This window comes from Drosophila innubila, chromosome X (genome assembly GCF_004354385.1).
Source record: "Drosophila innubila isolate TH190305 chromosome X, UK_Dinn_1.0, whole genome shotgun sequence".
Lineage (NCBI taxonomy): Eukaryota > Metazoa > Arthropoda > Insecta > Diptera > Drosophilidae > Drosophila > Drosophila innubila.
In genome coordinates, this window is record NC_047626.1 from 3,103,573 (window position 1) to 3,128,330 (window position 24,758).

General features: G+C 37.7%; 1 protein-coding gene across 1 annotated transcript; it reads right to left on the reverse strand.

Annotated features, from left to right (window-relative positions):
* Window positions 1-22,894, reverse strand: LOC117784847. Its single transcript, XM_034622688.1, has 13 exons — window positions 22,853-22,894; window positions 22,100-22,795; window positions 21,571-22,015; window positions 13,944-14,108; window positions 12,809-13,499; window positions 11,858-12,748; window positions 9,717-9,976; window positions 8,994-9,222; window positions 7,091-7,348; window positions 6,923-7,035; window positions 6,217-6,297; window positions 4,409-4,716; window positions 1-834 (listed from the first exon to the last, which is right to left on the reverse strand). Exons 1-13 carry the CDS (start codon window positions 22,892-22,894, stop codon window positions 1-3), a joined length of 5,013 nt encoding a protein of 1,670 aa, XP_034478579.1.
* Between the last annotated feature and the right edge of the window lie 1,864 nt (window positions 22,895-24,758).

Below are 24,758 nucleotides of genomic sequence, written 5' to 3' on the forward strand. Positions count from 1 at the left end.
TTAAATGGGCGTGGGCATAAGCTTGCCGTAGTCCTGGTGCATGCTCGGCTTTACCGAGTTGTAGACCGGTCTGCCGGCATCCTCGGGCAGTGCATAGACATCGGGCGGTACGCATAGGGACTGCAGCTTCGAGATGTACGAGTCGAAGTGCTCGTGAGGATGCGCATGATGCGGATGATGTGGCGCGTGCGGATAACCGCCCGGATGATGCACCGTATAGGCGTGATGTGCGGCATGCGGTGGCGGTAGCGGCGGTGGTGCACAGGCGGCAACTGTACCAGCACCCTGATGACCGTACATGGCCGTACCGGCTACCGTTGAGGGCGGTGGCGGTGGCGGTGGCGGTGGTGGCAACAAGCTGGAATATGCAGCAGCCGCTGTCGCATGATGCTCCCCACTCAACTGACCACCACCCAACGGGGTACAGCCATTGTCCATGGCGGAGTGTAAACCACCGCCGACCACTGAAGACGGTGCTGCGGATGCTGATGGCGGTGGTGGCGGCGGTGGCGGTGGCAGACGCACATGCTCCAACAGTGTGATGACATTGTTGCGCAAGCTCTCATAATAATTGTTCAGATTGGCATTGGGCGGTGCGGTACCACCAACAGCCGTACCACCGTCCGTCACATGTTGCATGCCACTGGGCACCAGATCGGCGCTGCTGCTGCCGCTGCCAATGGCCGATGTGGTGGAGGAGACGCCGGCGAAGGGTGATTGGCCGCTGGGCGAGGCCAACGAGGATGCAGTGACTCCAACAACGCGTTGTTGTTGCTGCTGTTGTTGCTGCTGTTGTTGTTGCTGTTGCTGATGTGCGCTCAATGGAGAAGCCTCCTGTAAAAGAAAGACAGAGCGAGAAAGAGAGAGAGCAATGCATTGGTATTAGTATTTGGTCATTCATTTGATTCATTCGATTCATTGATTTCAATTTAGGCAGCTTCATTTGTATTTGCTGCTCTTATATATTACATACACATGTGTCTGTGCCAATTGAAATTCCAATAGCAGCGCCAAAAAAAAAAGAACGAAGCAACAACACAAACAAAACGAACGAATGCGAGCGACGAATGCACACGAACACAAGCACACGCATACACAAAGAGAGCGTACACGTAAATGTGCGAGCGAGCGAGCAGGCAAGCAAATGCTAACATAGGCAGCCAACTGCTGGCGCTGCTGCTGCCTCTGCTGTTAGTCTGAGTCGGTGAGAGAGTGGGAGAGTGGGCGCTAACATAGGCAGCCAACTGCTAACGCTGCTGCTGCCTCTGCTGCTGCCTCTGCTGTTAGTCTGAGTCTGTGAGAGAGTGGGAGAGCGGGCGCTAACATAGGCAGCCAACAGCTGCGGCTGTTAGCAGCGCTGCTTAAGCGAAAATGTGAGAGTGGGTGTGAGAGTGTAACATAGGCAGCCAACTGCTGCTGCTGCGCTGCTGCTAGCGCTGCCAGCGTTACATTTTTTTTCATTCGCATTTTTTTTTTTGCCCGTTTCGTGTGCTCGTTTTGTTCCCTTAGGAGCAGCGTCGAGGCCACAGAGGTTATGCTGCCAGCGTCGCTGCTGGCGCTGCTGTCGTAGCACAGTTTTTGCAGCTGTTTTTAGGAGCAACAACAAATCGAATGGCGCGCTGCGATTTGCTGCCGACTGCGACGGCGACTGATGGATACAATTGACTGTGAGTGAGTGAGAGAGGAGCAGGAGAGTGGGCAGTTTGGGGGCTGAGGTGAAATTGCATGCGACCTGCGCATGACCACACACACACACACATATGTACACACATATAGGGACACGGCATGCGTACATACGTTAACTCTAGGTATGGCCAGCGGTAGGGGTAGTACTAGCTGGGTAGGGGTATGCTTTTAGGGGTGACGTTTGCCTTTAGCTCGGCGCTGATTCGTCGCTCGATGCAGTCGACGGCGACTGCAAGCTGCAACGCAATCTCATTGGCTGCCGCAGACGCCATTTTGCAAATACACTGCGGCCAAAAAAAATAGAAACAAAAATTTTTTTATTTTAAAATTTTTTTTTTGTCAAGCAAAAAATCAACTGCAATTGACAAATGCGCCAAAATTTTGTGGACAACAGAGGGCGCTGCTCACGCTCAATTGGCACAGTGGTAAAAGTAAAGTAAAAGTAAAAATAGAAACATAAAATTTTTTTTTTTTTTATTTTTAAATTTTTGTAGTCAAGAAAAAAATTAACTGCAATTGACAAATGCGCCAAAATTTTGTGGACAACAGAGGGCGCTGCTCACGCTCAATTGGCACAGTGGTACAAAAAAGTAGAATGCACAAAAATGTTGCTTAATTTCCAAGTGAAAACGGAAGTTAGTTTGCTGCTTCTTCTTTTGATGTGTTTCTGCACCAAAAATAAAGCATAACTTTTGCTATTTGGTCGCGCGATAATTTAAATATAATAAAAGTTTTTGTTTTAGACAAGGGGGGGTGGAGCTGGGGGGCAGACGTCTCCTAACTTTCTTTTGCCATGTTTTGGGTTAAAAAGTACATTTGCCAAGTAGGAAAGTTAACACGGCGGCTGAAAACTTTTGTTGGCGACTTTTGCGCCGACTTTTCTCCATTTTCCACTCGGTATTAGTGTGTGTGTGTGTGTGTGTGTGTGTTTTTCTTTCATTTTGTTGTTGTTGTTGCTCGCTTTATTATGGCTTTGACTTGAGCGAGTTTAGAGACGTCCTTGAAAAGTGGCCGCAACTTAGCTGAAAAACCCCGAGACTTCAACTCAGGTGCCAAAAACTTTCAACAAAAGTCGCAACTTTCGCTGCGCATGACCAGCAGAAGAATCACGGGAAGAAAGTGCTTAGCCTACTTACGAATCTACACACATATGCGCATTTTACCACACTCAACTTACAGATCATATACACAGAAAAAAAAGTTATTCTACAATTCAAGCATCCAATTCTTTAATTTTAAATGTATTCAGAATTGTTAAATTAAGAAAATTTCTGATAAAATGAAAAGTCAAAGCAGCATAAAATATTTTAATTAACTTTATATATAAACCTACACCAAAAAAAAGACCAACTTCTAAAATCAAGAACATTCATCTTAAATATTTTGTTCTTAAAATCAGATTATTTTAAGACAATATTACTAAAACTAAGATTATTAATCTTAAAAATCTTAAACTCTTAATATAAGAATAAAAATCTTAAATTGTTAGGAAAGTATAAATAGGTACTATTTCGTATCAAACAAATGGTGGCACCATGGCGGCGGTTCGAATCCCACTCGTAACAAATTAAAATAACATTTATAAAATTACTTAAACAGAATTAAATATAAATAAATTAATATTTAAAAATAAAAAAAATTACAAATATGAAAAATAATTTTTATTTATTTTATATTTTAATTTTAATTTTAAGAACATTTATTCTTAATATAAGAACTTGGTCTTATTTAAAATGTTCTTAAAATCAAGATGTGTTCTCTTAATTTAAGAATTTTATGTTCTCGACTCATTTTTTACAACTAAAATCTTAGTTCTGAGACCAAAATCTTGATTTTAGAACATTTTTTTTATCAGTGTACAGAGCCCCGGAAATCGAAATATTTGCTAAAACTCAAATGAAAAAACATGCTTGACTCAAGTACTTTCTACTTGGCTTAAGAAAATTCGACACTGCAGTACTTTTGACATAGTATTGAATTGATTTTAATTCAGAATACCGGTTTTTTTTCGTTGGCTTATAAAAACAAGAAATTATGAAAAATAATTGAGAAAAATTGAAAAATTAAAAAAAAATAGCTTTATTTAAACAATTAAATTAAAAAAAGGAACTTAAATTTGGCCATTGGTGCGAACCATTTAATGGATTCTTCTCCAAATTTATAGAGGTAGCCAATTGTAAAGAATAATAAAAATAAAAAATACAAAGACTGATAAATTCAAAAGTTTTCAATATTTTAATCATAAAGTTCGATAGTTTTCATTGTTTTAAATACATATAAGTACAAGCTTATTCCGGATTTTACTTATGATTTTTTATCAACTAATTAAATGTTAATTTTCAAGTTGAATTTAGGCCAAGTATAAAAAAAATTAATCGTTTTTAACTTAATTAGAGCCAAATTCAGCAATTTGAATTAAATTAAAACTGCAAAGTGTTATCAAAATGAAATTAGACAGTTTAAAGATATTAACTTTAAAAAAATATTGCTGAATGTGAATACAGGTAGAAGCCTGAGAGTTAAATGTTATTTAAACTTGAATATAGACTAGAACTTTTTAATAGTTTAACTGTATTTTGCTGTTTTTTCTATTTTTTTTTTTATCTTAAGCTGTTGAAAATGCGCATATGTTATTTAAAGTTTATATTTATATTGTAATAGTTATGTTTAAGATATAAAATACTCAAAATTTGTTGCCATCAACGAACCTGAGCCTACGTACCCGATCGCTGGTGCTCAACTGCGACTCCATGGCATTGATATCCGACTTTAAACGCATCATTTGCGATTCGACACGTGCATTTTCACGCTGCAGTTCTGATATTTCGGCCTCGAGTGTATTGAGATCATCGCTGCCGCCGCCGCCGGCAACATTAACATTACCAGTCGCTGTTTTGTCGCTGTTAATGCTGCTGCTGTTAACGCCAAGGCTGCTGCTGCTGCTGCTGTTATTAATGCCAGGTGGCAGAGGGACGCCAACGCCGACGCCAACGCCAACGCCGCTCATAACAATATCCAAACCGCCGCCACCTAATACAGAAAGAGAAGAAGCAGCAGCGCAAAAGAGATAAAGTGATTAGTACAGTTAATTAGACGCTCTCTTTTGTTAGTTTCTACACATTATTATTATTATTGTAGTTGTTGTTGTTATTTGTTCTCTTTATTTTTTGGACGTTAAGCTTGCTCATTGAAAAAAGCTCTCCACGGTTGTCAATGTGCGCGTGTGCTAGCAACTCAATTGGAGCTTTTTATGTGAACGTGACTGTGACTATTGAGAGAGTGTGTGTGTGTGTGAGATAGTATGTATGTGTGAGTGAGATAGCAAATAACACGGCTTACCTTTTGATCGTTTCAATTGTTTGCTACTTTTGACATTTGCTTGTGTTGTTGTTGTTGTTGTTCTTGTCTTTCGGTATTTTTCATACTCTAGTATTATTTTTTATTTTTTGGTATATGCTTTGGATCACTATTATTGTTTTTTTGGGTTCAGTTAAGTTTAGGTTTTTTTCTTTTTTTTTTTTGTTATATACAAGTGATCTATTTTCAGTATATTTCTTTCAGTATTTTCTTAGCCTATTTACAGTAGATACTCAGCACCGATACAAAACGTCGCGTAATCTAAAAGATAACGGAAAAAACCATGAAACGAAACAAAAAGAAGGAAAACGCAATTAAAAATTAGAATTTAAACTAGGAATAAGCAAACACACAGACACACATAAACTATACGAGTATGAGAGTGCATGTGTGTGTGTGTGAGTGCGTATATAAGTTTGTATATCGTGTATATATCGAGAATAATCAAGTATAACGGGCGTCGGGTTCATGTTATGTACCGGGATTGGCGGAAAGTCTCGAGGCCCGTCGTCTGTCGTAAGGTATGCAAATGCGGTATTTTTAGTATTTTGTATACGCAAGGCTAATACGCAAAAAATAAACATTTGCACTTTTCAAAATTTTAAATACATTTTTTTGGTATTTCTTTTGGTATTTTATTTAGTATTTTTTGGTATTTTATTTTGGTATTTTTTTTTGCCTTGCACATTCCGAAAAAAGGTAAACCGAAAGAGAAACAATAAACGTAAGCCAAAAGTAAGGTATTTCTTGTTATTTATTTTTTTTTTTTTTTGTTAGACGTTAGCACACGCACACAAAATTCCAACCGAAAATGTACAATACGAGAGAGAGCGCAAAGAGAGCAACAACAGGCCAGAAGAGCGAGTCAGAGAGCGAGAGAGAGAGAGAGAGAGCAGTCCACAAAATGTCAAAGCATTTATCGATAACTTGTAACAAGTGGCAACTCTAGATGCTCTCTTCTGTATGTGTTGCCAACTTTATGAGAATGTTATGATGCCCCATTTGATAGGGCATAATAACAACAACAAGCCCAGTTCATAACAGAAAACACGCAAGAGAGAGATAGAGATAGATAGTTTTATTTGGACTACATAAAACAAAAATATCTCAGAGACAGAGAGAGAAAGAGAGAGAAAGGAGAGAGATCTGTGAGGGATCTATATGAAAACTCACCTGTATAGCCCTTGGGATAAACCATGGTAACTTCATCGAATTTGGGTTTCTTGATGCCCTGACTGCCAACTGTAGTACAGGCTAAAGAAAGGGAAAGATAGAAGAAGCAGAGACGGAGAGAAAGAAAGAGAGAGATAAAGATATAAGTATGGGTATTAGTGCAAATTATTTAAATATTATCCAAGACTCAGGAAATTAAAGAAAATGTAGAACCTTAGTTTAAAAAATAAATGGGTTCGATTCCCTGTCATTTCTATCCTAACTGTGTTTTTAAGTTCCTTAGAATAACAACGGAACTGTCTGAATACTTCATATTATAATAAAACTAAGTTAAAATACTTATTGAAAATTATTATCCCGATTAATGTACTGTACTCTATTTATTTTCGAGCTCTTCTTAGCATATAATACTGAAAATAGTTATTTTTTGGTTATTTTATCATTTTTATTTGATCCTTGCTAATTTAAAGTCAGACTTTTAATTATATTTTAAAATTTGACCACGAATTTCACCACTTGCAGTGCGAATTTAGCAAAAAGCCCCATTGTTATGTCAAAATTTCAGCCTCCTTGGTCTTACTGTTTGGGCTGCAGTCAGTCAGTCAATCAGGACAAACAGTTTCATATTTATAGGTATACAAAAAATGATGTTCTGTCGACTGCTTTTTGGAATAAATTGAAGAAAACTTGAAAATTTGCAGCTTACCATCAAATTTCATGGCCGTGGCAGCTGCCACAGCAGCCTTATGTTGTTCCACGGTGCCGCCGGCCTCGAGGACACGCATCTTGTTGCGATTGGCAATGGGACAGCCGGATGCACTGCAACCACAACAAAAATAAGTATAAATTAGTTGGATTTTAGGCAGGCACTCACCTTCTGTGTGAGAGGAATTTGCCCGTGGAGTGGCCGGAACCATCGCATCCTGGTATGGGACAACGCAGCGGTTCCGAATCCTGTCCATCACGTGGCTTGCTCTTTGGTTTGTTGGCCCGCGGACAGCCGGAGAGGCTGCGATGCGATGAGTAGTTACCGGTGACATGTCCAGATCCATCGCATCCGGGCGTCGGACACTTTAGCTCCTGGGAATGCGATTGCAGATGATTGCGATCCGAGCGCGAACAGCCCGTCAAGCTGAAATTGTAGATGCAATTGAATCTGGACATTAGTTTGGCTTACGCATTGGCCTAAACTGGCTGAGAACATGGCCAACTGTTGGCCAACAGATAAGCCGAATCCAAACGACTTTGGCCTTAAAACTTTTCACTTGCCTTTAAAGTTTTATTAAATTTACAAAGTTTAGAGAAAGAGAGGGGTTTTTGGGATTGGATAAAGGGGATGGAAAAAGGACTTTTATGAGCGCACTGCGTCTGCATAGCCGTAATCATAAATATTAAAGCCACTTGTCCACACAACACACACATACATATGACCGCACAGTGGCACGCAATTAGTTGAAAAACACTTTGAAAATTTGTCATTAGATTATACAAAAATTATTCAACACTTTTTCAACGTCTGTAAACTCGTCATTTAAATGATTCGCATCAGTGAAATAAATATATCTTATAAATGCGTACTTTGTCCTCGAATTTAACGCACTTACAGGTCAAACACCATTATGTCTCACAATGAGTTTGTCTTAGTTATGTTGTGTCAAAATTTCAAGGTCGCACGTCTAACGGCTTGGTCTGTACAATGCTCAGTCAGTCAGTTAGGTCAAAGAGTCAGGTAGTCTAGTTAATGAAAATCATTATAAAATCATAATTATGATTTTATCACTTAAATTATTCGCATCAATAAAATAAATATACCTTATAAATGCGAACTTTGACCTCGAATTTAAAGCACTTACAGGTCAAACGCCATTATGTCTCACAATAAATTTGTCTTAGTTATATTGTGTCAAAATTTCAAGGTCGCACGTCTAACGGTTTGGTCTGTACAAAGCTCAGTCAGTCAGTCGGTTAGGTCAAAGAGTCAGGTAGTCTAGTTGATGAAAATCATTATAAAATCATAATTATGATTTTATCATTTAAATTATTCGCATCAATAAAATAAATATACCTTATAAATGCGTACTTTGTCCTCGAATTTAACGCACTTACAGGTCAAACGCCATTATGTCTCACAATGAATTTGTCTTAGCTATGTTGTGTCAAAATTTTAAGGTCGCACGTCTGACGGTTTCGTCTGTACAATGCTCAGTCAGTCAGTTAGGACAGAGAGTCAGGCGTTGATGAAAATCATTATAAAATCATAATTATGATTTTATCATTTAAATTATTCAATAAAATAAATATACCTTATAAATGCGTACTTTGACCTCGAATTTAACGCACTTACAGGTCAAACGCTATTTTATTTTACAATGAATTTGTCTTAGCTATGTTGTGTCAAAATTTCAAGGTCGCACGTCTAACGGTTTGGACTGTACAAAGCTCAGTCAGTCAGTTGGGTCAAAGAGTCAGGTAGTCTAGTTAATGAAAATCATTATAAAATCATTGTTTTTAATTTTTTGTAATATTTTATACTTAATATAATAGCTGTTACCACTGTGCCACATGCTGGACAGTGGTTGTGACTGTGTGACGGATGAGTGAAATGTGGCTGGGGATAAATAGTTGGATGGAGGACTCTACCAGGTAGTGTCACATTTGGCTGCCACTCGGCAAGGTGTCATTTATGATAATTGCATATTTCATTAAGGCACCAAGCAGGATGATGATGCAAATAGAGTTGGAGTTGGAGTTGTAGATGTTTCAGGTGCTTTACTCACCCATCTTTGGTCTTGTCGTGCTGCGGTATGTGCTGCGGCGGTGGCATCGAGTAGCAGGTGGCCGGACTGGGCGAATAGCCGCCGGAGACGGGTGTCGGATAGCCGCCGGGTCCAACGGCTGTGGCATACGGATTGCTGCATTGATAGGCCGCGGGGCCATAGCCATGATAACCAGCTGGTGGATAGTCCGATTGCACTACCATGCCATAACCAGGATGAGGTGAGTAACCTTGAAGAAAAAATCAATGAAAGTTGCATTAAATTAATAATTGTTACAAAATTATCAATTTACAGAAATGTAAACCAACCAAAAACCGTCCGAAAACCAACCAAAAACCCTTAAATGTAAACCAACCAAACGAAACGGTTTTTGGTTGGTATTCGGTTGGTCTACATTAGAAAGTTGGTGCGTTAAAGATTTAACTGGGATTTTCTGGAGTTTTTCTGAAATCAATGCAACAAATATTGCAATATTTCTCATTTTTTGATACACCCAACTTTTCGAGTTATTTAAATAAAGAAATAAATAAATTAACAAACAAAACGTTAAGGGTTTTTGGTTGGTATTCGGGTGGTCTACATTAAAAAGGTGGTCTATTAAAGATTTAACTGGGATTTTCTGGAATCAATGCAACAAATATTGCAATATTTCTCATTTTTTTAATGCACCCAACTTTTCGAGTTATTTAAATAAAGAAATCAATAAATAAATAGACTACTTACCACTTGGATCCCGATACGTTTCAATGTAGTGAGAGCCGCCGCTGTCTGGCGTAGACTCGCGACTGTAGGGTCTTGGGCCGCTTATGTGACCCACCAGTCCGAAGCCAAGTGGACGCGGTGGTCCACTAAAGTCCACCGGTTCCATTTGCGGTGAGCGAGGCGGTCCGTTTGGTCCAATTGAACCGGGCGCAGCACTACCAAAGCCCTGGCCGTGACCCACGACAAGGCCGTCGGCTCCGTACTGCGGACTCGTGATGATGCTGTTCAAAAGAAAAATCAATTTTCGAAATACACAATGAAAACAAGTTCATAAAAGTGAGTTATATAAATTGTACAATTATCGTATATAGTCATATACCACGTTTAATGTTTCTTAATTAAGTTCCCTGGTTTAAAAGACATATGGCTTGTCATAAATTTATCATTAAGAGATTGCCTAGTATCTATATACCAAATTTCATAACTATAGCTGCTATATTTGCTGAGTTCAATGAGGTCAGTCGTACAAATAGCTAGTTAAAGTGGATAAATTAAAAAAAAATTTTTTTTTTGACTTTACATTACTAAAAAACTTTAAGTACACTACAAAATTGTATGCTTAAAATACAAAAATATCTAAAACATATCAAAGTGGCAAGTCCTTCTTTAATGTTACTTAATTAAGTTCCCTGGCTTACAAGACATATGGCTTATCATAAATTTATCATTAAAAGATTGCCTAATATCTATATACCAAATTTTATAACTATAGCTGGTATATTTGCTGAGTTCAATGAGGTCAGTCGCACAAATAGCTAGTTAAAAAAGGATACATTTTCAAAATATTTTTATTTTTTGAGTTTACATTAACTATAAAACTTTAAGTACACTCAAAAGTGTGTTACAAAAATATAAAAATATCTAAAACATATTAAAGCGACAAGTCCTTCTTTAATGTTGCTTAAACTAGTTTCCTGGTTTAAAAGACATATGGCTTGTCATAAATTTATCATTAAGAGATTACCTAGTATCTATATACCAAATTTCATAACTATAGCTGCTATATTTGCTGAGTTCAATGAGGTCAGTAGTACAAATAGCTAGTTAAAGTGGATAAATTTTTGAAATATTTTTATTTTTTGACTTTACATTTACTATAAAACTTGAAGCACACTCAAAAATGTGTGTCAAAAATACAAGAATATCTAAAAAATACTAAAAATAAAGTAAAAATACCAAAATTATACCAAAGATACCCACAATAAATGCCTTAAAATGTATTTGCTTAATTAAAATAAGTGCTTGCTGTAACAAATACAGAATTACTTAAATCACTTGACTGTACTTTAACTGTAGGGCTGTGACTATACCCTAAAAATACCAGCAAAATACCAAAAATACCTGCAAAATATGCCAAAAATGCTGGTGCCTAATTAAAATAAATCTTTGTTGCGTGAACTTCAACATAACTTAAATCACTTGACTGTACTTTAACTGTAAGGCTGTGACTATCATTAAAGATACCAGAAAAAACCAGAAAAATACCAAATATACCCACAAAAATTCCAAAAATGCTGGTGCCTAATTAAAATAAAACTTTTTTGCGTCAACTTCAACATTACTTAAATCACTTGACTGTACTTGAACTTTAAGACTGTGACTATTCCTTAAGGATACCAGAAAAATTCCAGAAATATACCAAAAATACCCACAAAAATGCCAAAAATGCTGGTGCCTAAATAAAATAAATCCTTGTTGCGTCAACTTCAACATTACTTAAATCACTTGACTGTACTTGAACTGTAAGGCTGTGACTATACCCTAAAAATACCAGAAAAATACCAGAAAAATCCCAAAAATACCCACAAAATATGCCAAAAACGCTAGTGCCTAATTAAAATAAATCTTTTTTGCGTCAACTTCAACAATACTTAAATCACTTGACTGTTCTTTAACTGTAAGGCTGTGACTAAACCCTAAAAATACCAGAAAAATACCAAAAAAAAAAACGCCAAAAAATGGCTAATGGTATTTGCATGATTTAAAATAGAGCTTAGCTGCGAGGGCAGAGTCAAAAGTTCGAGTAGGTGGAAGGTTTTGGGATTCTGGGAAGTGGAAAGTGAAAAGTGAAAGGGGTTTACACTGGGAAAACGGTTGCTCACCTGTGCGGCAAACGTGTAACGCTCAAGTCCAGCGTCTGACCCTGCGGACTGGGCACTTGGGGGCTGGCAATGTTGGGACTGGCGCCCGGCTGTGGACTGCCGTTGCCCATGCGCTGGTTGTTGTATTGGTTGTGCGAGGCTGGCGAGTTGAAACCGTGCGGGCTCGATGAGGTCACCGATGTGGCGCCGGACAGGTCAACAGCTGGCGCTGCCACGCCCACATTTGGCGTGGGCGAGCTGCTTTGTTTGCTGTGTTGTTGCTGCTGCTGTTGTTGTTGCTGCTGTTGTTGTTGCTGCTGTTGCTGGTGATGTTGCTGCTGTTGTTGCTGCTGCTGCTGCTGCTGTTGTTGCTGTTGCTGCTGCTGCTGTTGTTGCTGCTGATTTTGATAGGCAGCTGCTGCTGCGGCCGCTTGTGCTGCCGCCATTTTGACGGACAAATTGATGGCGGAAAAGCCCGGCGGAAGTGGTCCCATTGTCGGATCATAATGATACATGGGACGTGGATAAATTGGGCCACCACCACTCGCCAGCTCCTCATGCTCGGCCTTGGCCATCAGCAACTGTTGCTCCTGCAAATATTTCTGCTGTTGCACCTGCAAATCATCCGCACTCTGCGGCAGATAATGATACATATTGGCGGTGGCAGCCGATGCCTGTCGCTGTCCGCCGCCGCCGCCGCTCGGACAGCAATTGGGATCGTAACGCTCAAAGCCCGTCGCGCCGGCAGCAACACTGTCTGCCACGCCCAAACCAACGCCCACAGCGAAGACAGGCGCCACCGCTGAACTGAGTGAAGTGGGCGGCAGCGGATGTGGATGCGGATGCGGATGCGGATGTGAATCATAAGCGCTGCGTGCGGTAACGGGTGAAAGTTCGCTGCTGCTGCCATTGCTGGGATTGCTGGCGAGCAATTGTTGCTGCTGCTGCTGCTGTTGTTGTTGCTGCTGTTGCTCGGCAGCAGCATCGCTGGCTGTCAGACCATGCCCATGACTTTGGGCGTAACGCATTTGCTCATATTGCTGCTGTCGTTCATCTGCCTGTTGCTGCTGTTGCTGTTGCTGCTGTTGCTGATGCTCCGCATGGTAGCTGGCTGGATCTGTGGCATCAACCGCATTGCCCTCAATAAAAGGACCACGTTGCTGATGCAATGTATGTTGCTGTTGCTGCGGCTGCAGCTGCTGCTGTTGCTGCTGCTGTTGCTGCTGCGGCTGCAACTGCTGCTGTTGCTGCTGTTGCTGTTGGTGGTGGGCATGTGGACTGTGCAGGCCAACAAAGCGACTTAAATGCGGCTCGCTGGCATTGCTGCTGGCCACATTGCTGTTGTTGTTGTTGTTGTTGGCATTGGTGTTGCTGCCGCGTGCGCTGCCGGCGGGTATTGCACTTGCTGCTGCCGTTGCGGCATCATTCGCCAAATACGAGTGCATCGGACTTTTGTTGTACTCGGATTTGATGCTGGCGACGGGACTGTACTCGGATTTAATAATGGGCATCGTTTTATTATTGTTATTGTTGTTATTATTATTGCTGTTGCTGTTGTTGTTGTTGATGCAGCTGCTGTTGTTGTTGTTCAGAAAGTGACTGGAGGTGATTTTGAGTTTGTCCAGCGGATGCAGCTCCTTCTCATGCTTCTCCAGTTCTCCAGCTGCGCGGCGCGTAGTTAAAGAAAGAGAAAGAGAGAGAAAGTGGAAGAGAGAGAGAGAGAGAGAAAAGGCGGGAGTAGAAAAACCAGTAAGAAAAGAGAACAGATCGAGTGAGTAGAGCGTAGGACGAAAGAGAAAGAAAGAGAGTGAGAGAGAAAGAGAGTAAGAGAGAGAGAGAGAGAGGCGTTAAATGTGTTGGCTTCCAAGTGAGAATTAACGAGAAATTGTAGTTGCATGTACAGCAGACAGGCGATAGAACGCACCTGCTGTGGTAGTGGTATCGTTATCGTTATCGCTATCGATACGCTTATCGATAATGTTATCGTTATCGGTTCGTTTATCGTTATCGTTATCGCTAGCAATATGACCTAATGTTAGCGGTATTGCTATCGCTATCGGTTGCGCTATCGGTATCGCTATCGATTTATCGTTTATCGCTTGATAACGAACAGCTGCTGCTGCTGCTCCCGACGGTCGTCGACTTCCCGAGCGCCTGATCGCCCTCGGGCAGCCGGAGAGGCTCCGATGAACGCTCCGATGCGGCTGTACGTGACCACGACCGTTGCATCCGGGTGTAGGGCATTTCAGTATCTGTTCGTGCAACGCCAACACTGTTCATTTATGGTTGTTGTTGGTTGTTGTGTCGGGTGTTAGGTGGCGGGGGTGGGGGGAGCCGTTGAGCGGGGGAGCGAGTTTTGAGTGTGATTAGTTAACTGATAACATTTGCTAAGGACACGACAATACCAGACAAGACAGGTCTAACACAAGCAGTCAATAAAACAACTACAATCAAAGTCACAAGACATCAATAGAGAGAGACAGAGGTAGGAACAGAGAGAGAAGCAGAGTGAGAAAAGAGAGAGAGAGGCAGAGAGCATGACAAAGAGATACTACCTAAATTTATCGGTACTGCTGCGGTAGTAGCTTAAAAAATAATATGATATCTCAGCGAGCAAGAAAGATAGTAATGAAGACAGTGAGAAACAGGGAGAAAAAGACAAAGAGGGAGAGATAGAGAGAGAGACTCAGAGAGAGAGAGACTGAGAGAGAAAGACTGTGAAAGAGCATGACAAAGAGATACTACCTTAATTTGCCGGTACTGCTGCGGTACCAGCTAACACAAATTATATGAGATCTTTGCGAGCAAGGAAGATAGTGATAAAGACAGTGAGAAAGAGAGAGAAAGACAAAGAGAGAGAGAGAAAGAGAGAGGGACAGAGCATGACAAAGAGATACTTCCTAAGTTTATCGGTACTGCTGCGGTACCAGCTTAAAAAATAATATGATATCTCAGCGAGCAAGGCAGATAGTGATAAAGAAAGTGAGAAAGAGAGAGAAAAAGACAAAGAGGGAGAGAGGGAGAGGGAGAGAGAGAGAGAGGGACAGAGCATGAGAATGAGATACTCCCTAAATTTATCGGTACTGCTGCGGTACCAGCTAACAAAAATTATAAGAGACTTTTGCGAGCAAGGAAGATAGTGATAAACATAGTGATAAAGAGAGCAAGAGACAAAGAGAGGGAGAGAGAGACTCAGAGAGAGAGAGACTGAGGGTGAAAGACTGTGAAAGAGTATGACAGAGAGATACTGCCTAAATTCGACGGTACTGCCGCGGTACCAGCTTAAAAAATAATAAGATAACTCAGCGAGCAAGGAGAATAGTAATAAGGACAGTAAGAGAGGGAGAGAGAGAGAGACAGCGAGAGGGAGATAGACTGAGAAAGAAAGCGAGCACGTCAGACTACAGAGTTAAGGTATAGCCTGAGCATACACAGACATACACACATACACACACACACACACACAACATGCCTTGCATTTTTTTACTAGGTAAAAAGAAGGATGAAAGTTTTAAAATAAAAGACAGAGTAAGAAAGGCAGAGACTGAAGAAAAGAAAGAGCAAGAAAGAGAAAGTTCGACAGAATTAAATAAATAGATAGAAAGAGAGGAAATTAGCGATGGAAGTAGAGAGAAATACAAACTTAAAGAGATAGATAGATAGAAAGAGATAGAGAGAGAGATAGAGAAAGAGAGAGATAGAGAAAGAGAGAGATCTACACATGTGCTACAAATGAAGGAAACTTTGGCACTTACATTCCGTGGTGACCTTATCACGTTTGGGGCAACCCGACAAACTAAAGCCAAGATAAGAAGAAGAACAGAGTTCAATTGTCGGCTGAATTATGTAGTGTAGTGTGTGTAGAATGTGTGTATATGATATCCCTATACGAATTTCGAAAAAACAATAAAAAGAATACCAATATTTAAATATATAAAAAATAGGAAAACAAAACTAGCAAGCAAATGAAAATAAAAATCAGAAAACATAATTTAGGAATAATGTTATCGGAGTAAATAATTGAAAAATCTAATTTTGAAAGACAAAAATTAGGAAAAGTCAAATTCAAAAGTATTTTATTAAGAACTTTTTCCTAAGTTTCAGAAATAAAATAGTCTGAAAACAAAAAAGATAACATTTATTTAAAAATGACTTGAATTTTGGAGGAACTAACTATTAATAAATAATTTAATATTAAATAAAATATTTTTGATTTACAATTTTCTAAATTTTTGTCTTCTAAATTTTTCTGTTCCTAATTTTTGTAACTTTAAGAATTTATTTAGTTGAATTTCCTTGTTTTTGAATCCTTTTTCTCACAACTATTTTGTATTTTTAACTATTTTTTTTTATTTAAATATTTTTTTTTTTTTTTTTTTTTTTTTTTTGGTTTCTAATATAATTTTATTTGAAATTCGCATGAGGTATCGTGTCTGTGTGTATTGTTGTACCTGCGATGATGCGAATATAATCCTGTGACATGTCCTTGGCCAGTGCAATGAGGAGTTGGGCATTTGGCGCCATCTACAAGTAACCAAGTAACAGAATAAAATCAAATCAAGGCTTCAACTATACACACACGCACACACACACACACACACACACACACACACACACACACAAAAATATAGAAAGTAAAGTGACAGCAGCTGGAGTTGGAGGCGAATGAAACAGGATTTCTAATTAATTATGTGAATGCGTCAAGGAGTAGATGAGGCAAATTCAGTGGGTGGTTGGGGGCAGGAAAATGGGACGACAACTTGACAGCAAAACGGAAAAATTTTAAACAAAATTTACAGCTGACAACGCACACGGCAGCAGCAGCAGCAACGACAACAACTACTCGTAAATAGAAAAATGAACAACGACAACAACAACAAGTGGAAACAACGAACGCGCAACGAATTCTTTTGCCTAAATAATTAATTAAAATTTGATGGAAAACAGCTTTGCATTATTTACTTTAAAAAGCATACACACACGCACACACACACACACGCAGAGAGAGAGAGATGACATGTTGTTGGTGGTGCGAGTAGCAAAAAACGCTGGCAGTTAGTTGAAAAATCAGCCAGACCACGTCTAAACTTGGCCTTCTAAGCACAAATTCTCAAAGATAACAGCATACACAACACACGACACACACGCACACACACGCACACGCACACACAACGCGGCAACAACGTAATGTTGCTGCTGTAAAAGACAGACGGGCAACGGCAGCAACAGCAGCAGCTAAAAGGGGTTTAATGAAATATTTTTCGAAATATTTTCGCATGTGTGTATAGCTAAGTGTATGTGTGTGTGTGTGTCTATTACGTGGCCGTTCAAAATGTCAAACTGCAAGCCCAAAAACTCGAGTCTAATTAGAATTTAATTAAAATAAAAGCAGGTTGCACTCACAATTTTGTTGCTGCAGTCTGTTTAGAGCAACATGCCACGCCCCCAACGCCTTGGCACACAGTCAGCTAGTGTGGGGTTAAGCCTAATAAGCCACATTAGCTAACAACAACAACAACAACAACCAGGCTAATGACTTATTACGTGCTTGTATCTTGTATCTTTGTATCTTTCTATCTGCAAACTCGACTTGTGCAACTATTTAAAAAGTCATTCAAATTATATGAATACCATAGTGTACACACAGTGTCTGTGTGTGTGTGCGTGTGTGTGTGTGTGTGTGTGTGGCTTAAAGGCACTTCAACTTTGTGCCCAAGTTGAGCTCACAGCATATTAATGCCTACATAATGACAAAATAAATATGCAAAAGTGGTTTACAAAACGTGCTTCATATTCCTTTATATCTAATCATTGTGTGTGCCTTCCTGTCTCTGTGTGTGTGTGTAAATGTGGGTGTGTGTGTGTGTGTGCTCAGTTTTTGACAACAAGTTCAATTTTATAAATTGTACAATGCGCTGAAATTAGTGAAAAGGCCAAAAACCAAAAGAGGCACTCAACTAGAAGCCGCTGTGTGTGTGTGTGTGGTTGTGTGTGTGTGTGTTTAGTGGTGTACGTGTGTGTGTTAGAGATGCTCACAAGTCTTGTGATAAATTCAACCAAACAAATAGGCACTATTTATACATAATGTCAGAAAAAAACTGAAAAGTCGATAACTTTATGCAACCAATTTATCGATATATGTATCGATAAAGCATACATTAATTTTTCTTTGATCAAAAATTATTTATGATGTAAATTTCAATAGCTCAAATTTAAAAGTTCGATTTATTGTTGGTTATCGATAACTATAATCGATTTATTACACATCCTTGAGCACTTTTGGAAACGCACAATAGCAACGACAAGATCTGCCAAAGGTTTTTAATTACAAATAAGCTCTGCTATAATCACTTTTTACAAGAAAATTAAAAAAATCAGAGCTGCCAGATCAGTCAAAAATTCTCCTGACAATAATTAAAATGTATAATATTCTTTGCGTTTTGACTGACTCTTTAAGAAGTAGCACATTTTTATTCACATTTGAATTAAGTAAGCACTAAAATCGTCACTAGAGTTGCCACATCTAACACATTTGTAACTTCAATTGTTGACTTAATCACATTTCAAAGAATATTTCAATATATTATGTGCTTTAGGAACATATTTAACTTAATACTGTTGAGTTTTGTTTAAAGACAAGCACTTGAAGAGAACCTCGTAAACCCAACCTCGTAGAACCGGTTTGGTTCGGCTTTTTAAGCAGCCTGAACCGGATCATGAACTGAACCCCTGAAATTATTTACTTTGCGAAGCCGAACCGCTTTCTAAAATAAAAGGTTCGGTTCGAAAAAAAAAGAATTACATAAATCTTATGGTTTTCTAATACTACGCAACTACTTTGAGACTTCGGATTAAAATTAGTCAATTTCAAATATCATCAAAATTTGATTTCTTTAAAAAAAAAAAATCTTAAGTAGTTCAAAATGTATAACAATAAAAATATAATTTGTATGAAGTTTAAACAACGTTCGAACCCAAGCTTAGGTTTCAAGGGGTATATAAATTAATTCGCGAACCGAACCGATGTCTTGCTCTATGGTTCGAACCGCCGAAGCGAACCTTTAACAATATTTTGGAGGCTTACAGCCTTGGTTATCATATCAGAAAAAAATTATGTTGCTTACATAAAAAGTGTTCATAAAGAAATTAAATATTCTTTTAATTAAGCAAAGTCAAAGGACGAGAGTTGCCAGACCGTTTTTTCGTATTGAAAATTTATTGAGTAATATCTAAGTTTTTGTCTATCAATAGCAAAAAAAAAATTATAGAGTTGACATAGCTGTTACATATTTATGTATCATCATCGAAAGCATCAAAATATTTACATTTTATAGGTCTATTGAAATGTGTTTATTTTAAAAGAGAACAATACCTTCTTTTATATAAGGTATACGATTTATACTCCATAGTTATAGCTCTATATTATTAATTATTTTACTATATTATTATAATTCTTTGTTTAAAATTGAAGCTTGTGTGTTCTGTCATCTCTAAATTGTGAATATGTGTGTTGTTGGTTTCATAAAGGGTTTTTACAAGCCATTAGTTGTTGTCTTGTCTCTGCGAGTGTTTGTGTGTGTGTGTGTGTGTAAGAGCCCCGCCTCCAACACAACCACCGCCCCCACATTTGAAAAACCTGACCCCACATGACACAGGCAACATTCATAACGACAAAATCGCTTAATGTCTTTTAAGAGCTCCGTGTTTGTGGATGGAGGGCGGAGAGAAGTGTGTGTGTGTGTATGTGTGTGTGTGTGTGTGTAGGAAGGGCTGGAATGACACTTGAACTAAATGTGCAAATAATAATAATTATAAAGATACAAATAATAACTATATTAATAATTATAATTATAATTGCTTATTCTACAAATTTTTAATTTCTAATACAAATGTCTTAAAATTTGCTTAGAGATTTGATCAAATTTATTGCATCGAATTAAATTAATTTATTTAGGCGAATCTATTAAAGAATGTATACTACGCGAATAACAAAAGAAATATATTTCTCTGTTAAAATATTGAAAAAAAAAGACTTTTGTATATAATTTTAATATGATAATAATAAGCTTTAATGTATGACTGTAATTTTTATTCTTTTTTTTTTTTTTTTTTTTTACATTGCCTTTATTTATTGAATTTTCTCCAAGAAAGACTAGCAATATCTTTATCAAATCTTATGTTTGAAGCTAACTTTTTACTTTTAATTGAGAGAATCGAACCCAGATAATTTTCAGATTCTTTTAGATTTAAAAAAGCTAGATGACTAAAAGGTAAAAAGCTTTATAAAGGCAATATTTAATAGCAATGGCTGCAATAGAATTTAGCTAGGTTTTTTTTTACATTTTATCGCTAATGTGTAGCATGATTTACAGAATGATTATAATCATTCAGATAATTATCTGCCTTTAAATATCTTTAATAAAAATGTTGCAATAATTATAGTAATATAAGATAAGCTATAGTTCTATTAAATTGCCGACACCGTATACATATTTGGAATTTTTTAATTGTCATTAACATATGATTTTTGATTTCTTTTAAAGTCATTATTAAACTAAATGAATATGGTATTAATGTAATTAATTTAAGCGAACCGAAGAAATTGACTTAAAAAAAAAAGCTTCGGTTCGAAAAATGTATATTACTCTTTCACTGTTTCAAAATAAAGTAAAATATTAAAAATACGCTATTTATGAACTTCAAATTTTTTAATTAAAAAAAAAATGTTTCCATTCGAAAATTTCTCATTATTTTTCCAATGTTTCAAATGCAACAAAAAATAAATTGTATTTAAAAAAGTTGAAGTAATTCATTTTTGAGAGCCAAAATAATAAAAAATTTTTTTGTTTAGTTAAAAAAAAAGGTTTTTAAATTATTGTTAGTAAAATAAAATATATAAAAGATAGTGAAATTCTTTTTAAGAAATGTGTTCGGTTTAATGAAAAAATAATTTCAGTTTTTGTTCAGTTTTATGCGCAAAAAGCTAATTAAATTATAGTTAGTAAAATAACAAATATAAAAGATAATGAAATTCTTTTTAAGAAATGTGTTCGGTTTAATGAAAAAAATAATTTCAGCTTTTGTTCAGTTTTATGGGCAAAAAGCTTATTTAATTATAGTTAGTAAAATAACAAATATTAAAGATAATGAAATTCTTTTTAAGAAATGTGTTCGGTTTAATGAAAAAAATAATTTCAAAAGTTCAGTTTTATAGGCAAAAAGCTAATTAAACTATAGTTAGGAAAATAAAAAATATAAAAGATAATGAAATTATTTTTAAAAAATGAAAAAACTAGTTTCAAAAGTTTGTTAGAGTTTTGAAAAACAATTGAGTGCGTCACTTAAAAGTAGTTCAAGTTTGTGTGTGTATGATCACTCTCTCTCTCTCTCTCTCTCTCTCTTTGTCTCTCTCTCTCTCTCTCTCTGCCTCTCTCTCTGCAACTGTCTGAGAATATATGTATGCCAATTTGAAGTCTTAAAACTCAATGCAACAAGAAGTTTCGCACATGCGCAGCCGATCGATCATTCAAAATAACGAAATTGTGAAACAAGTGAAACCGGAAACCGGTAATCGGAAACGGGAACCGTGTACCGCTACCACAGCGTTGCCAGATCAACACCGTTTGCTTAGTTTGAAGTGCGGGGAAGTGTGGTGTGTATTTTTTTTTTTTTATTTATTTATTTATATTTTTTTTTAGCATTTGTCTAGTTGTACAACAACGACAACAACTTACCGCGATGCTGACTGCCCGGCGAATAACTCGGCGCTGGTGTAGCTGCAACTGTTGCTGCTGCTGTAGCTGCTGCTGCTGCTGTTGCTGTTGTTGTTGCTGTGCTGGCTGCTGTTGTTGTTGCTGTTGTTGTGCTTGGCGGTGTTGCCACCAGCGGCACGCCCACAACGCCCTCGCGCGCTATATCCTGCAGCACTGTTGCCGCTCGACTGCCAACGCCCGCCGGCTGCAATATCGTATATTGTTTGGCATCCATAAGCGGTGAGGGCAGCTGCTTGGGGGGCGTGGCAGTGCCTTTAATGCAACGTTCGGTGGGCGAGCTCAGCTGTGTGGCAATATCAAAGCTGCGACTTTGCGGCGCCTCCAAACAGAGGCCATGTTGCTGCTGTTGCTGACTAGCAACATAGCCGTAATACGCCTCGGCAGCATTGTAGGCGCTGCTTGTATACTGGGCATGGGCATAGGCTTGAGCCTGAGCTTGAGCCTGTGCCTGAGCTTGGGCGTGCACGTGGGCGTGAGCCTGCGCCTGGGCGTGGGCGTGGGCGGCGGCAGCAGCAGCGGCCAATTGTCCATTGCGCTTGATAATATCAATGGGTGGCTTGAAGGCGGATGTTGCCTGTGCATACGCAACAGCAGCAGCAGCATCCTTTTTATGTTGTTGCTGTTGCTGCTGCTGTTGCTGCTGTTGCTGTTGTTGCTGCTGCTGTTGTTGTTGCTGACGCGCCTGCTCGTTCTCCTTTTGTCGATGAAAACGCAGCAGCAATGTTGTATTGCTGCCGTGCTCATTGTCAGCGACTGTTGTTGCTGTTGCTGCCTCAAATAAATTCTGAAATGGCGGCGGATTTTCATCCTCTTGCTCCTGCAAACGATATAGATTTGTACGCGCATCTGGCCAGCTGCCAGAGAGACTTTTTAAAGCCGCTTGCGTTTCTCTGATTAACGTTTCATCATCCTGTTCGGCAGCATCCTGTTGTTGCACGCCAGCAACTGTTGTGTTGGCGCTGTCGCCAAGTGTTGCTGCTGTGTTTTTGGGCAATAGATTTAAGCCCAATTGCCGTTTCTTCTGTGGCAGTGTGTTAATGTTGTTGTTGTTGTTGTTGCTAATGTTGTTGTTGTTGTTATTGCTAGTATTATTGTTGTTGTTGCTGATAGTAATTTCATCATCGCGACTGCAACGTTTGCGTCGTTTTATTGCCGTCTCATGCTCATTGTTGTTGTTGTTGTTGTTGTTGTTGCTGCTGCTGCCATTGCTGTTGCTGTTGCTGTTGTTGCTGCTGCTGTCCACCAAGGGCGTCTCCTTGCTAAGCGGACGCTTAGACAGCGCCATTTTAGCCAGCTTGTTATGTCAGTTGCCAGTTGCCAAAAAAATTGCCTTAACAACAAATTTTGTATGTGAGCTCAAGTTTTTCTATTTATTTATTTAATTAATCTACTTTTTTTTGTGGCAATTGCAACTGCAATTTGTTTTGTTAGTAAACATTGCTTAGAACTATGTGTTAATTGGGTTGATTTGTTGTAGGTCGCAGGTTAAATGGGATTTTAGGATAAACGCATGCGGTTTTTAAGAGTACTTGCCACTGTTGCAGCTGCAGCTGCAACATGACGTGTTGCCAGTCTAAGCTAAGAGTGAAGTCACAACTCCAAAACTGTTTCAACTGCCCCCAGAACTCTAAAAACTCTCACAAATCGAAGCTTTAATAAAAACGCTCAAAAGTATGCTACACTTTTTTTCAATTCTCAGTTTACTGCCAAAAATAGTTAAAAATGTTTAAAGAAAATTTTAAATAATATGTGAAATTCAAGACAAACTTTTTATTGCACCTCTAAATAAGTACTATAGTCACTAAATTTGGTATATGGATTAAAATACATGTAAGAAATTTACAATCTTTAATTCAAATTATTCGCAATTGCCTAGAAATATCTTGTCTTATGTTTTTATTAAGCTTTTTATTGCACCTCTTAATAAGTACAATAGTCACTAAATTTGGTATATGGATTAAAATAAATGTAAGAAATTTACAGTCTTTAATTCAAATTATTCGCAATTGCCTAGAAATATCATGTCTTATTTTTTTTTTTAAGTTTGCATAGAAGATTCTTTTAATTTCATCAATTTCTTTATATATTTCACTTAAATTCATGCAGAAATATTTTTATTTCAACTTTTATATATTGTATACATTTCACAGAAATAACAGAAAACACTTGGAAATTGCATATAATGAATTGCCCTAAAAAGTATGCTATAATTTTTCTATATATTTTTCTGTTCACTTTAGCTCACATATTTTTTTTCCTAAATTAAGTTTGTGTTTACATTTTTTATTAACAAGATTTCCAAGTTTAAATTAGGTTAAAATTTCAAATATTTTGAATAAAATAGATTTTTTAATAGCTTCAAGAAAAAGAAAGGAAAAAAACTCGGAGTCTTTTTTTTTTGCAATGTCTTAGCTACAAAATTTCGAAGTAAAATATATAGAAGTTAATGTTAAATTTGAAATGATCTGTCAGCTAAAAAAAAAAACAGACGAAATGTATTTTTTTTTAAACTTGAAGAAAGGTTTATAAATCGAACCAAACTAATTTTCAAATAACTTCAGCTGTAAGAATCCAATCTGTGTTGAATTGAGCTTAAACTCAAAATTAAAAGTGAAAGAAATTTATGTTTTAACATACAACAGGAACTTTTTAAATGTTACAAACATTAGAAAGAATCGAATTATTTCTAAAAATATAAATATTTAAATTATTTATTGCTTAAGCTTAGTTGCAAAATAGTTTTTAGTTGGGAAATGTTAATCAAACTGCACAAAGCTAAACTATTTGTTGTTTTCAATGCAAATCCTTGAAATTACACTTAAAAATTTCATTTACTACTTTAAATTTAATTCAACACCTTAAAATGCAATGTTATAAAGAGTCAAAAGACCTGAGTAAATGTATTAAGTTTTATTTTTTATATAAGCCATAAATTCGTAACTTTCTAGACCTATAAAACTTGGTCTAGCACTGATTTATGACGCAAGTTGGAATGCCCCCCTTTTGCAAAAAACACCTGAAATGCTGTGGAATACACTGAAAAACTCTGATGATTTTTAAGTATTTAATATTTGTGGGTATATTTAAATATAAATATTTCGTTAACGAATTGAAGTATTGTAAAAGAATATGTAAATTTTATAAATTTC

Bases quoted from the DNA above. Each gene is read 5' to 3' on its own strand.
- LOC117784847 (XM_034622688.1), bottom strand. From the start codon at position 22,894: ATGGCGCTGTCTAAGCGTCCGCTTAGCAAGGAGACGCCCTTG. The intron at 6,298-6,922 runs GTAAGCTGCAAA...CCCTTTCTTTAG, and splicing joins CACGGCCATGAAATTTGATG to CCTGTACTACAGTTGGCAGT. The intron at 4,717-6,216 runs GTGAGTTTTCAT...TTTCTGTATTAG, and splicing joins TTATCCCAAGGGCTATACAG to GTGGCGGCGGTTTGGATATT.